The sequence below is a fragment of the Hemibagrus wyckioides genome, linkage group LG24 (assembly GCF_019097595.1).
Source record: "Hemibagrus wyckioides isolate EC202008001 linkage group LG24, SWU_Hwy_1.0, whole genome shotgun sequence".
Taxonomy (NCBI): domain Eukaryota; kingdom Metazoa; phylum Chordata; class Actinopteri; order Siluriformes; family Bagridae; genus Hemibagrus; species Hemibagrus wyckioides.
This window is the reverse complement of record NC_080733.1, coordinates 16,543,821-16,557,170: the sequence shown is the minus strand read 5'-3', so window position 1 is coordinate 16,557,170 and position 13,350 is coordinate 16,543,821. Positions and strand designations below refer to the sequence as shown.

Genomic DNA, 13,350 nt, shown 5'->3' with positions numbered 1-13,350 from the left:
AATGTAAAAATAAATTAAATAATAAGAAAAATGAATAATTAAGAAGAAGAAGAATTTTAACTGTTGCAATCAGGACCAACACACTCTGTTCCCTTCATATAGACTTCTAACGTCCTGCTAAAAAGGAAATGCAATTTAGCGAAAAATAAAACTACTCTATCGTGTATTTATTTTTCTAGAAACTCTATAAAATAAAATAAAAAACATGGTCCTCACAAACCCGAGACAGTCCACATCTCGTCTCCTACCTCACCTACACCACATGTTCTGCGTTTCTGGGCCGGATACAGAGCGAAATAAGGCTTCTAGAACTTGCAGAGAATGCAGAAATATCACTGCTGACTGGCAAGTACTAACACAAGAGGAAGTAAAAAGTCCTTCTTATAGTTACACAGTGCTGCACTGCCTCCTGTTGGTCAATCTGTGCACTTTCACCCTCAAACCGATACTTGCACTCAAAACCTAAAGGAAGAAACAAGCATCCAGAGCCACTCATCATTTTTACATACAGAAAAGAAAAGATATGGGTCTGAATATTTTACATTTTTAGGCACAAAAAATTGCACATAATTTCACTTTATCCATAACAGTCATGCTATATTCATATCAGTATTCATCATCATTTTATTTCAATTTTATGTTTATATTTTATTCTATTCAGTTTATTTCATTGTATTATATTCTATTTTATTTGTATTTATCTGTTTGTATTCTATTTTATTGTATTTTATTTTTAAAAATCCCCAAAAGCAATTATTATTATCATTATTATTATTATTATTATTATTGGTATTATTATTATTGTTGTTGTTATTATGATGATGATGATTATTATTATTATCACTAAGACAGCAGAGAAGTGTGATCCGAGATGAACAGCTTGGACGTGTCCTGAAGTGATGCAGACTTACTCTTCCCACCCTGAAGATGATCGTTTCTCTATAACTTCCTTCACATCCTGAAGTGTTGTATTCCTCTGATACCACAGTGATACCTCACATTTCTATCATTTGTTACATGCTATACTGAGAAACTGTAAACTCCTCAGTCCTTTAGACTTCCCCAGGTCAGAAGACTGAAAGTTACCTCTGACTGTTACACAAAGTTCTGACACTGGAGACTCCTTACAATGGCGTTCAATTACTGAAAACCTGCATATTACCATGTTCATTTTTTCTGCGTCCTCGACCGCTGTGCAAGTCCCTGTGTAAGTTGTTACTATAGCAACAATCATTTATTAAATCAAGTGCATCAGAGCTGCTGTTGTAGAAAATTAATTAACACCTTTTGATTAAATAAATTAGAATTCAGCCTTCATCAGAGCTCTTGTGAAAAGCCTCTCAGAGGCGTGACCCCTAGACGAATCTCATCCGTGGTTCAAATGAGAGTTGAAACATTAAAGCCTGCTGTCCTGCAGTAATAAGACAGCAGTGATGTGGACGTCAATACTGTCCATCACGATCCAATTCACGGCACGAACACGGAACAAGGAAGGGAAAAGAGTCACGATTCATCAGTGCTGTGGAACATGACCTCGAGAAAATGTGTGCATGATGCATTACTATGTAAATTTTAATGAGAGTCTGAGACTGCTGAAAAGAGTTGAAGTTCTATTCTAAGGCCTTCAATTTATTTTAAATACTGAAGCAGCAGCTTCAGGTGGAGTCCAGGATCAGGTCTGACTCCACCCCCTGGACTTTGGGTTCGACTCTGCAGATGTTAGAGGTGCTGGATTACGACTGAATCCACCCCTGGACTTTTTTTTTTTTAGTGAGAAGCTTGATTCTGCCCAAGTAGGAAGTGCTGGATTACATCAAACTCCACCCACCTGGGTCAACACTGTCCAAGAATGGATCAGGTGTAACTCCACCTCCTGGACTTTTCTTTCTGTAGTGAGAGGTATATGGAAAACAAGTATATGGAAAACATCTTTTAAATGGAGGTTACCCAGTAATAACTTTCAGTTACTATTCAGAAATCAGTGGAGCCTGGTAGCATGTGCTGATCTCATCATAAACCTATTTTATACACACAAACACTTCATGGGAGTGGAAAATCATGAAAATCCGAATTTTTGACGAGCAGATAAGACAATACAGATGCAATAATTTTTTTTCCCCCCCAGAGAGGGATGTTTATAACCCTGCAGGGTGATTTATACCAACCAGCCCTGGTCATGTGACATCCAAGATGGTGGAATGTATTTCAATTCTAATGTTGCACACAGGAAGAAAATGGCAGAAATGATATAAAGGCACTGAGAGTGAATTATATTCAGCAAAAATAGACTCTTAGTGTTGGAAGGAATCCTCTGTGGTGTTCCTGAAAACACCATCCTTCAGAAGATGACTCCAGGTCAGTTGTTTCAGAGGGATATCTCAGTGACCGAAATCATACTTTCATTTAATTTCAGATCCAACAGAATAGGACCGAATTTATTTGAATAGATGAATTCAGTTTTGTGGCAGATGTAATCAAGTGTACCGACTCGTGGAATGTAAAATATTAATTAGCAAACACTTTAATGATCTGATAATAAGTGATAATTCTTTTCTCAGTAAACACAATTCTTATAAGCCGTTACACTCTGGGACACTGATCAGTGAAACAATTCAGTATTTAGATACTACCCTATTTGCCCTGAGGCCCCGCCCACACAAACACTGATATTTCTGAAAACATAATACCCATTTGTTTTTAAGTCATTATCCACATCCAGGTACTCTTCAGGAATAATGTAGTGGTAGATCAAGTGGTTAAGGCTCTGGGTCATTGACCGGCAGATCATGGTTCAAGCCCCAGCACCACCAAGCTGCCACCATTGGGCCCTTGAGCAAGGCCCCAACGGCGCTGCATCATGGCTGACCCTGCGCTCTGACCCCAAACCCCAAGGATGGCATATGTGAAGAAAGAATTTCACTGTGCAGTAATCTATATGTGACAAATAAAGATAAGTTAATACGTTCTGAGCTGAAAGAGAAACCAAAAAACTCCAGAATTATTAAGTGGGGGAAAAAACAAGGATTCTTAAATGTTACACATTTATTTAACCGTGGACAATGGCATACGTCTCTACATGTCCAGGACACACGTCCTCACTGCTTTGAGACATACAGACAGACATTACTGTGACACTGTCGCCGTCTGTAACTCTGCGGACAGACAGACAGACAGGTGTGATGGCCGGGTGGTGAGAGTACGCAAGCCTGCAGCCTGCTAGAGTTCAGTCTGAGAGTTCACACACCCGGATCTTTCACTTTATATCTGTTTCCCAGAATTCTTTTGTTGTGTAAAAAAAAATGAAAGGAACAAAGAACAGAAAGGGAGACACAGTAATGAAGAGGATGGACGGACTGCGGTGCTCTACTCCAGGACCACAGTGCCCCCTGCTGCCTCCAGAGCCGCCTTCAGTTTCTCTGCCTCCTCTTTGGAAACGTTCGCCCGGATCTCCTGCGGCAGCGACTCCACCAGCTTCTTAGCCTTCAGAGACGAGAAATTAAAGAAAAGAGCTCTTGATGAATGAAAGCTAATCAGGCAAAAATATCTGAATCGTTTTGTTAATCACTTAAATCATTTGTGGGATAATTGCATGCTTTCGAATGCTCTTATGAGGAATGTTTTTAATGTTTAAAGAGCAACTCTGAAATTATTATGCAAAATGGTGATTATAAACCATCCTGGCTCTTATTTTAATAATTTCTGACTTTAAACAAAAGTAACATTATTAACAAAAAAATGTAATTAAAACCTTAGAGATAAGACACAGTTTGACGTCGGGTGTTAGTGTGGATTTTTGAATCTCATATTTTACAAAATACATAAATATACTGTTTATACACACCAATCTGGCATAACATGACCAGTGAGAGGTGACGTGAATAAGACTGATGATGATCTCATCATGGCACCTGTTATATCATGGCACGGATATATCAGGCAGCAACTCAACATTTTGTCCTCAAAGTTGATGTGTTAGAAGCAGGAAAAACGGACAAGCGTAAGGATTTGAGCGAGTTTGACGAAGGGCCAAATTGTGATGGCTAGACCACTGGATCAGAGCATCTCCAAAACTGCAGCTCTTGTGGGGTGTTCTCGGTCTGCAGTGGTCAGTATCTATCAAAAGTGGTCCAAGGAAGGAACAATGGTGAACCGGCGACAAGGCTCATTGATGGACGTGGGGAGTAAAGGCTGGCCCGTGTGATCCGATCCAACAGAAAAGCTACTGTTGCTCAAACTGCTGAAGAAGTTAATGCTGGTTCGGATAGAAAGGGGTCAGAATACACAGTGCAGGACGGGTCAGGGCTGTTTTGGCAGCAAAAGTAGGACCAACACAATCAGGCAGGTGGTCATAATGTTATGCCTTGCTGGTGTAAGTGAGAACAGGAACTAATTTCTTTTACTGACTTTTTACAACATAACTATATCATATATAATAACTAAAACATGCTGAAATGTCGTCCTGGTCAGTATACATATATGTACTCCTTCTGTGTGTCTGAAGAATCCAATCCAAGAAGAGTTAAGAGTTTAAGGCTAGTTTAAAACCAGAGCAGAGACTTTAATCTTCTCCATCTGCTGACCACACTCCGGTCTCAGGTTCATGCTCACCTGTACGAGATTCAACCCCTGAATGCAGTTCTTCACTTCCTTAATCAGCTTGACTTTATCCTCTGCCTTCAGCTCGGTCAGTTTGATGGTGAAATGGGTTTTCTCCTTCTTCACTGGGCCCGTGTCTTCCTCCGCTGCCTGGAAATAAACACAGCGTTGAGCAAACGGTTATTTTCAATCCAGATTTCCACAGAGGGAGGAAATATCCAGCATCTTTATCATCTAAAACCATACATGAGCTGAGTAAAAGCCAACACAGGCCATGTTTACGCCCAATATTAAAAATAAGCAGTGTGCTGGGTGTGTGAAAACGTTTCTGTTGAACTCGATATCAGCGATTTCAAATTACAAACACAGCTATCTGGTAAAAAATTAGATTTTTTTGAATGCTTGGATGTCAAAATCTCACTTCTAAGTATTATATAAAGAATGAAACACTTGCTATTGTAGAAAAGCGTTCGATAACAGGTTGTTGTCACGAAGCGGGGGTAACTGTTACCATGACAACAGTAATTATTTTCCTATTACAACAGTGTTTTAGTCATGATTTACCATAATGATTTCCAATAATTACATTTTTTTTTACATATTAATAAACTACAGGTCATACTTCTCCTCTGCTTAAAGCTATATTTAAATGTTATATGTAAGACTCTCTCTTATTTTATTTCTCACCCACTATAAGCTGAGGGTCAGTCCTGAATACTGCTGGACATCTTGAAGCTACATCTTCTAACACTGGAGACTCCTTCCATAGATGATTACAGATTATTTTTTTCCCCTTATGTTAAGGATGCTCTGCACAAATTGGGCTGAATGAGCTGTTACTATAGCAACGATGACGGCCCACATACAACAAGCTCAGCTACATTAATGTCAGAGCTGATGAAAAATCTAATCAGCACCTTGTGACCAATCAGAATCCAGAATTTAACAGCACTGAATACCACAGCGGGATACTTGAAGATGTTTCTATAACATATGAAACGTGTCGTAGTGTGAAAGGTGTGTTTCCATTAACTCCAGATTGTTTAACGATTTGTTTATGTTAAAATCAAATCTTTACCGGAGCTGCTGAGGCGGTGGGGGCGGCGGCCATCGCGCCCATCGGCATCATCCCCACATCCTGAATGTTCAGTGTTTTCTGAGGAGAAATAACACACAACATTTCAAGTAAGTGAATTGTAACTTTGTGCATTAACATCCTGTTTTTGTGTGTGTGTGTGTGTACCTTGAGCAGCTCGTTGAGGTCGGACACCTCTAACAGGGTGAGGCTGGCGATGTCGTTGACCAGCTGCTGGATTTTGGGTGAGTACTGCTTGGGTGCTCCGTCTAACGGCGGCGTCGCTAAGGCATCAGAGAGACGGGCGGGGCTACAGTGGAGCGCTCGCAGTGCCGACAGAGCCGGAGCAGACAGATGATGCCTACCGAGGGACATAACATGGAGTAAAAGGAAAAAAAAAAAAATGCATCAGAGTTCTTCTTTCTGATTGGTCAGGACATGTTGATTACCGTTCTAGAACATCAGCTCACAATGGGTTTATTCTGTAAGCATTCGGGTTCCGCTGAGCCTCCACAGAAACACAGAGGTTTTCAGTAAGGAGTCGTTTGTTTAACATTTAAGGAAAGAGTCTCCAGTTTCACATTAAAAACAGCTATTTTCCATCAACGGAAAAGTCTTCAGTACAGACGAGTTGATGATTTGAGTTTTCACAATAATGTGATGAGAGAAAGAAGAGATGCTGGTGAGGGAACGGCTGTTTAAAGCTGCTGTAAAACAAGCAATAATTTGTTTTGCGGACATCCCACAAACTCCCAGTAAATCTTATTTACTAATTTATCACTAATTCAATGATGCTGAGTTTTGATTATTTAGTTCTTAACAGAACACCCTGGGGCGTTTATTCCTCATATACCACTGCAAATTTGAAACAAATAAATGTATTTATAATACACCGATCAGCTATAACAACACGACCACCTCTGTAATAAACAGCCCTGACCCGTCCTGCACTGTGTATTCTGACCCCTTTCTATCAGAACCAGCATTAACTTCTTCAGCAGTTTGAGCAACAGTAGCTCGTCTGTTGGATCGGATCACACGGGCCAGTCTTCACTCCCCACGTCCATCAATGAGCCTTGACTGCCAATGACCCTGTCGCTGGTTCGCCTCTGTTCCTTCCTTGGACCACTTTTGATAGATACTGACCACTGCAGACCGGGAACACCCCACAAGAGCTGCAGATTTGGAGATGCTCTGATCCAGTGGTCTAGCCATCACAATTTGGCCCTTCGTCAAACTCGCTCAAATCCTTACGCTTGTCCATTTTTCCTGCTTCTAACACATCAACTTTGAGGACAAAATGTTGACTTGCTGCCCAATATATCCCACCCACTAACAGGTGCCATGATGAGGAGATACTCAGTCTTATTCACTTCACCTCTCATTGGTCATAATGTTATGCCTGATCTGTGTACATTTTAGAAGACATTTTAAAACACATTTATATAAAATAAAACATTAATGACTTGTATTTTATCCGTTTTTATGGAATGTTACATTAGCAACAGCCATTTTCTCATTAGCTTCTCTCTAGTTTTTTTCCTCTCTTGAAGTAAATAAATAAAACAGCTTGTCAAGAATCCTGAAGTCTTGTGGAAAAGGTAAAGTTACAGCTTTACCACTAACTGTAATAAAGCACCGACACTGGAGACTCCTTCCATAAAATCCCTGTGTGAGCTGTTACTCTACAAACGATCAGCTATTACATAAAAACATTCATTCAGCGCCTCCATCATGAGCTGCACCTCCATCATGAGCTGCACCAACACCAGAGAGCCGCTGATAAAGAAAATTAATCAACGCCTTTCGACCAATCAGAAGCCAGATTTCAGCAGCACGAGGCAATTACCACAAATCTGTCTAATATTAAAATGACATGTGATTAGATAATATAGACGGGTCTGGGGTGGAGATAGAAGACGTGTGGAAGATCAAATGAAAGTATGTATATTTATATGAAATAACAGCGTTAAAAGGACACTCGTGTTAAACTGGACTGATATTTGACCTTGCACAGACTCCATCCCATTCCTCTCCAAGCTAACGTGGCTAACTAAGCTAAACTGCTAGCAATGAACCTGATAAAGATATCTTGGAGAATAACTAGCTATAAACATGACCTTGTCTGAGAGGATAGAAAGAGTAAGAGTATGAAAGAGGTGTGTGTGTGGGAGAACAAACGCGTCTAGCTAAGAAGAACTGATGCTGCAGACTTGAATGCTAGCTAGCAAGCTAGCGCACTCCTGCTGACTAGCACCCAGGTTAAGCCAATTGAAATAATCGTAAAATAAAATATTTATCCCGAGAATCATAACAACTCGAAACTGTTAATAAAGTATCACAATTAAGTATAAAAACACAGCTTCTGTCCTTGAATCTTCTCTAAACAGAGCTGCAGAATTGATGGCCGCGTTTTAAAAATGTCCCGCATGAAGTCGAGTGCACTAGATAGGACGCGCGAGCCGCTCATAACACATTCGCTCGGAGTGCACTTATACACGGAGGAGCACGCCATTTAGGATACAGCCCAGTACCGGTTCATTTCTGAGCGATTCCGCTGATTTTCTTTTTACTCACCGGTGTGTTTTTGCGGCTATCCGCAGTGAGTTCCGGATGCAGTGTAAAGTACAGTACATTTTTCTTTCCTGTCGTTTCTTTCCGAACAAAGAAACTAATCCCAGCTGCCTCTAACACTGCACAAACTTGTCAAGGCTCTCTGTCACACTCACAAGCACATGGCGTCCTACACTCTGCTTCCCTGACCTACCCACAATGCACCGCGGCGACATCTGGCTGGTCGCGTGGTTGCCAGACGCTCCTATAAATCCCCTTCCTTTAACGGGGGTTATTTCTTGCTATTTTCCTAATCAACTTTAATTAATAATCCACTTCAAGACGTGGTGTTAAAGGAAAATAATCAGTGACAAAGTAGTGTGATAAACTGTAGTAACTGTTATTTTCCTATAACAGCTTTTTATTCTTCTTATTCCTCAGCAATTTGTTTGGAACTACAAATTTTATTTAATATAGAACGACATTTCAGCATGTTTTAGTTATTATATATGATATAGTTATGTTGTAAAAAGTCAGTAAAAGAAATTAGTTCCTGTTCTCACTTACACCAACAAGGCATAACATTATGACCACCTGCCTAATATTGTGTTGGTTCCCCTTTGGCTGCCAAAACAGTCCTGACCCGTCCTGCACTGTGTATTCTGACCCCTTTCTATCAGAACCAGCATTAACTTCTTCACCAATTTGAGCAACAGTAGCTCGTCTGTTGGATCGGATCACATGGGTCAGCCTTCAGTCCCCACGTCCATCAATGAGCCTTGACCGCCCATGACCCTGTCACCGGTTCACCACTGTTCCTTCCTTGGACCACTTTTGATAGATACTGACCACTGCAGACCGGGAACACCCCACAAGAGCTGCAGTTTTGGAGATGCTCTGATCCAGTGGTCTAGCCATCACAATTTGGGCCTTCATCAAACTCGCTCAAATCCTTACTGTTGTCCATTTTTCCTGCTTCTAACATCAACTTTGAGGACAAAATGTTGACTTGCTGCCTAATATATCCCACCCACTAACAGGGGCCATGATGAGGAGATCATCAGTCTTATTCACTTCGCCTCTCAGTGGTCATAATTATAGCAGCTATAAACGGTCATTCCCTCACTAGCCTCTCTTTCTTCAAGTTAATAAAATAAAAAACGAGGAACTCCTGTGTCCTAAAGACTTTGCTGTGATTGTTACAGAATGCTGACACTGGAGACTCCTTCCATAAACCTGTGGTTAGCCATTGTGTCTCAAATTTTACTAGAACATTCTTAAGAAGGATTTGGCAACCGGTGTTAATCCTTTGTTAAAGCAGTACAACTTTATTGAAGGAGCCCGAGCTCAGGTTCTGTCACGAGTAGAAACACAGTTGTGTGTACAGTTCCTGAGTGTAGCTCAGGGTTTCAGTCAGTGAAAAGCTATTGTTTATATGATGCACAGAAGTGACACTGATATTAGTGAGTGTGGTGATGGCCACTTTATTAGGCACAGCTTGTGCACTGTAAGTTAGAGACAAACTTTTGTGTGTGTGTGTGTGTGTGTGTGTGTGTGGGCACCACAGGAATAAAGAATTGTCATTTTGATCTCATTAATTATTGTTCAGATATTTGTATAAATTGCACCTTTAACATGTCTTCTCTTAAACTGTAGAAATTATAAATACAATCCTTTAAATGCCTTAGAAAAAAATCCTTATATTATATTCACAAACAGACATCTCAGTTTCCAGATGACTGATGAAATCTTTTACGTTAATTCTTCTTTTTTCCAATTAATAAACATATTACAAATAAATTTCCCAAATATTTACAAAAGTTTGGATTTATTTTAGCTTTTATACTTGCATTGACAAAAAAAAAGAAAAGAAAAGATTTCTATATGACGTTTGCTGAATTTCTGTTTACGGGAACACCAGCTTTTTAGATTTTAATTTTAATAAGACTGCTAAGGTATGGATATGTAATTAAATGATAAATTTGCTAAAATTTCGAATACAAAAAAACAGAACAAAAAAAATCCAGCAGTGATTAATTATGACATCTACAATTAAAAAAAAAAGTCTTTAAAAAGACTTTTAAAAAGAGTCTTGCCTTAAACCCAAGGTATCTCAATGTAACATAACAGTCAGCTGAGCAGGACTGCAGGAATGAGGAGGAGCTCCGGAAGCTTCTTAAGCAGGTAATCTCCTCGTCCATCTGCCGGATCATCAGCCTGCAGTGACATTCCTCCTCCTGCTGGCTGGAGAAGAAACTCTACAGATCAAGCAGTGAGGATCGGTGAGTGAGAGTGCTGTGTTTTTGTGAGTTTTTAATGTCCACTGTGTCGCATTTTAACGGTTGGTTTCCTTGGCTGTAGATGATGCTGGTGTCTCCTGCAGCCGAGCGCATTCAGGACGCTTTACTCTCGGTCCTGCAGGATGTCCTGGAGGATCAGGCTGAGCGAGATCTCTTCGCCCTGGAGCTGGGCTCCGGTACCGGACAGCATGTCGTCCACTTTGCTCAGGGGTTAAACTTTATCACCTGGCAGCCAACAGACATCACGGAGGAATCACGCAACAGGTGGACGGGATGTCTCCATGCCTAATGATCTAAATTATCTATGAGAGGCCAAGAATGTAGCAATAAGCTGATTTTCTTGCCATATAGATGTACCAGGTTTAATTTATCATTTAAAATATTTTATTATTATGTAATTTTATTGTGTATATAATTATAAATATTATTTAGATATTAAATATATTATTTATTTATTTAGTTATTTATTATGAAAACATGCAACATGTACTATTAGAGGCCTATTGGGGCAGAAATCACACTGCCCCATGCTCAACCTCTGGACATCTGATAGTATGACAGAGTAGCCAGGGTCTTGTTTTATTTATTTATTTATTTATTTTGTTTGTTTGTTTGTTTGTTTGTATTTCTTTTTTGAACACAAGATTTGATTAGCTTAAAAATACTTCATGGCCAACAACATCTCATTTTACAACAAATAACCTTAATTTAACTGAAATTTCCACACAAACAAAGGCAAAGTGTGATTGAAGGCAGTGAGTCAATGACCTACAGAACTATTACTGCTGTAAGTTACACTATATTGCCAAAAGGTTTGGGACGTCTGTCTTTACATGCACATGAATGTAATATGGAGTTGTCTCCCACCCTTTACAGCTATAACAGCTTCAACTCTTCTGGGAAGGCTTTCCACAAGGTTTAGGAGTGTGTTTATGGGAATTTTTGACCATTCCTCTAGAAGAGCATTTGTGAGGTCAGGCACTGATGTTGGATGAGAAGGTCTGGCTCACAGTCTCCGCTCTAATTCATCCCAAAGGTGTTCTGTGGGGATGAGGTCAGGACTCTGTACAGGCCAGTCAAGTTCCTCCACACCAAACTCACTCATCCATGTCTTTATGGACCTCTGGCCATGTTGACACTTTCTATAAGGACATTTATACATATTTATGGGGAAGTGGTGGCTAAAGCACTTAAGGCTCTGAGTCACTGTTGAGGTTTGAGCCCCAGTACTGCTAAGGTACTGCTGTTGGGTCCCTGAGCAAGGCCCTTAACCTGTATCATGGCTGACCCTGCGCTCTGACCTAATTCCTTCCTAATAAGCTTGGATGTGCAGAAACCTTTGGGTGGTGGTAGCTCAGGTGGTTAAGGCTCTGGGTCGTTGATCAGAAGATCGGGGTTCGAGGCCAAGTTGCCACTGTTGGGCCCTTGAGCAAGGCCCCCAACCCACCCTGCTCCAGGGGCAATACATCATGGCTGACCCTGTGCTCTGGGATATGTGAAGAAGAATTTCGCTGTGCAGTAATGTATATGTGACAAATAAAGGCAACTTAATTATTTATCATCTTTAGGGAAGGAGTCTCCAGCGTCAGGGCTGGTTACAGCTTGTCACTTTATGCTTCAGGATTAATGAGTTCACACTTTGTGAATCCTACAAAGAAGAATTGCTTATATTAACATCATGAGAGAGAGAGAGAGAGATTAAAAAGAGAGTCTTGTGAATGCGTAGCTGTTATAACAAATGAGAACTGGAATAAATCTAAACAGTTAAACATAATATACAGATGAAAAGTATGATATAAAGTTTTAGTATTACTTTGTAATAAACAGCAAGTTACTGTGGTTTAAGAGGAATAAAACACTTCAGGAGGTGCTGCTCTTAGAAAAGACTTAACTTTGGAGTAGTAAATGATATTCCGCTTCACGTGGACCTCAGCCCAAGTCAAGGTGGTGGATCTTCTTAGTTCGGGTGAAAAGTGAGAAACAGAACAAACACCACAAAAGGGCCGCTTCACTCTTTTATACTGTGTATACGGAATAATACTTACACACTAACACACCCGATGTGTTTCTCTCTCCAACAGATCGAGATGCAAGAAAGTAATAAATGCCTGATCTTCAGAAAACTGTGATGTAAGAGTGAACATCTAGCTGCTGTTTAATAAAATCACATTATGTTCCCTCTCTTGTTGATCAGCTCCATTTCAATGGTTTTGAATGGTTTTAGGCAGCAAGTCAACATTTTGTCCTCAAAGTTGATGTTAGAAGCAGAAAAAATGGACAAGCGTAAGGATTTGAGCGAGTTTGACGATTAAATTGTGATAGACCACTGGATCAGAGCATCTCCAAAACTGCAGCTCTCGTGGGGTGTTCCCGGTCTGCAGTGGTCAGTATCTATCAAAAGTATCCTTTAAGTCTTGTAAGTCCTTTACGTCCTGTAAGTATCCTTTTAAGTCCTGTAAATTGCGAGGAGGGGCCCATGGACTTAAAGGATCTGCTGCTAACATCTTGGCACCAGATATCCCAGCACACCTTCAGGGATCTAGTGGAATCCATGCCTCGATCAGTCAGGGCTGCTTTGGCAGCAAAAGAGGGACCAACACAATATTAGGCAGACGGTCATAATCATATGCCTGATTGGTGTACATGGAGTTATTGTTAATTTGTGCCAAAATAATAAAAGCACAAATGAAAAATTACATAATTAAATAACTGAAAACGGATGTCAGAAGTGAACGTAATTAAAATTGCATTAGATGTTCTACACAATTCCATCGGTCTGCAATTCTCCATCAGTTTACTACTCTATTTTTGTGTTTCTTTTTCTAC

At 40.2% G+C, this 13,350-nt stretch overlaps 1 protein-coding gene across 1 annotated transcript; it reads right to left on the bottom strand.

Moving 5' to 3' along the window:
- Nucleotides 1-2,520: 2,520 nt before the first annotated feature.
- mrpl12 (mitochondrial ribosomal protein L12) lies at nucleotides 2,521-8,449 on the bottom strand. The gene is made up of 5 exons (XM_058377141.1): nucleotides 8,249-8,449; nucleotides 5,840-6,032; nucleotides 5,675-5,752; nucleotides 4,609-4,746; nucleotides 2,521-3,480 (listed from the first exon to the last, which is right to left on the bottom strand). Exons 1-5 carry the CDS (start codon nucleotides 8,305-8,307, stop codon nucleotides 3,364-3,366), a joined length of 585 nt encoding a protein of 194 aa, XP_058233124.1. The 5' UTR covers nucleotides 8,308-8,449; the 3' UTR covers nucleotides 2,521-3,363.
- Nucleotides 8,450-13,350: the final 4,901 nt, after the last annotated feature.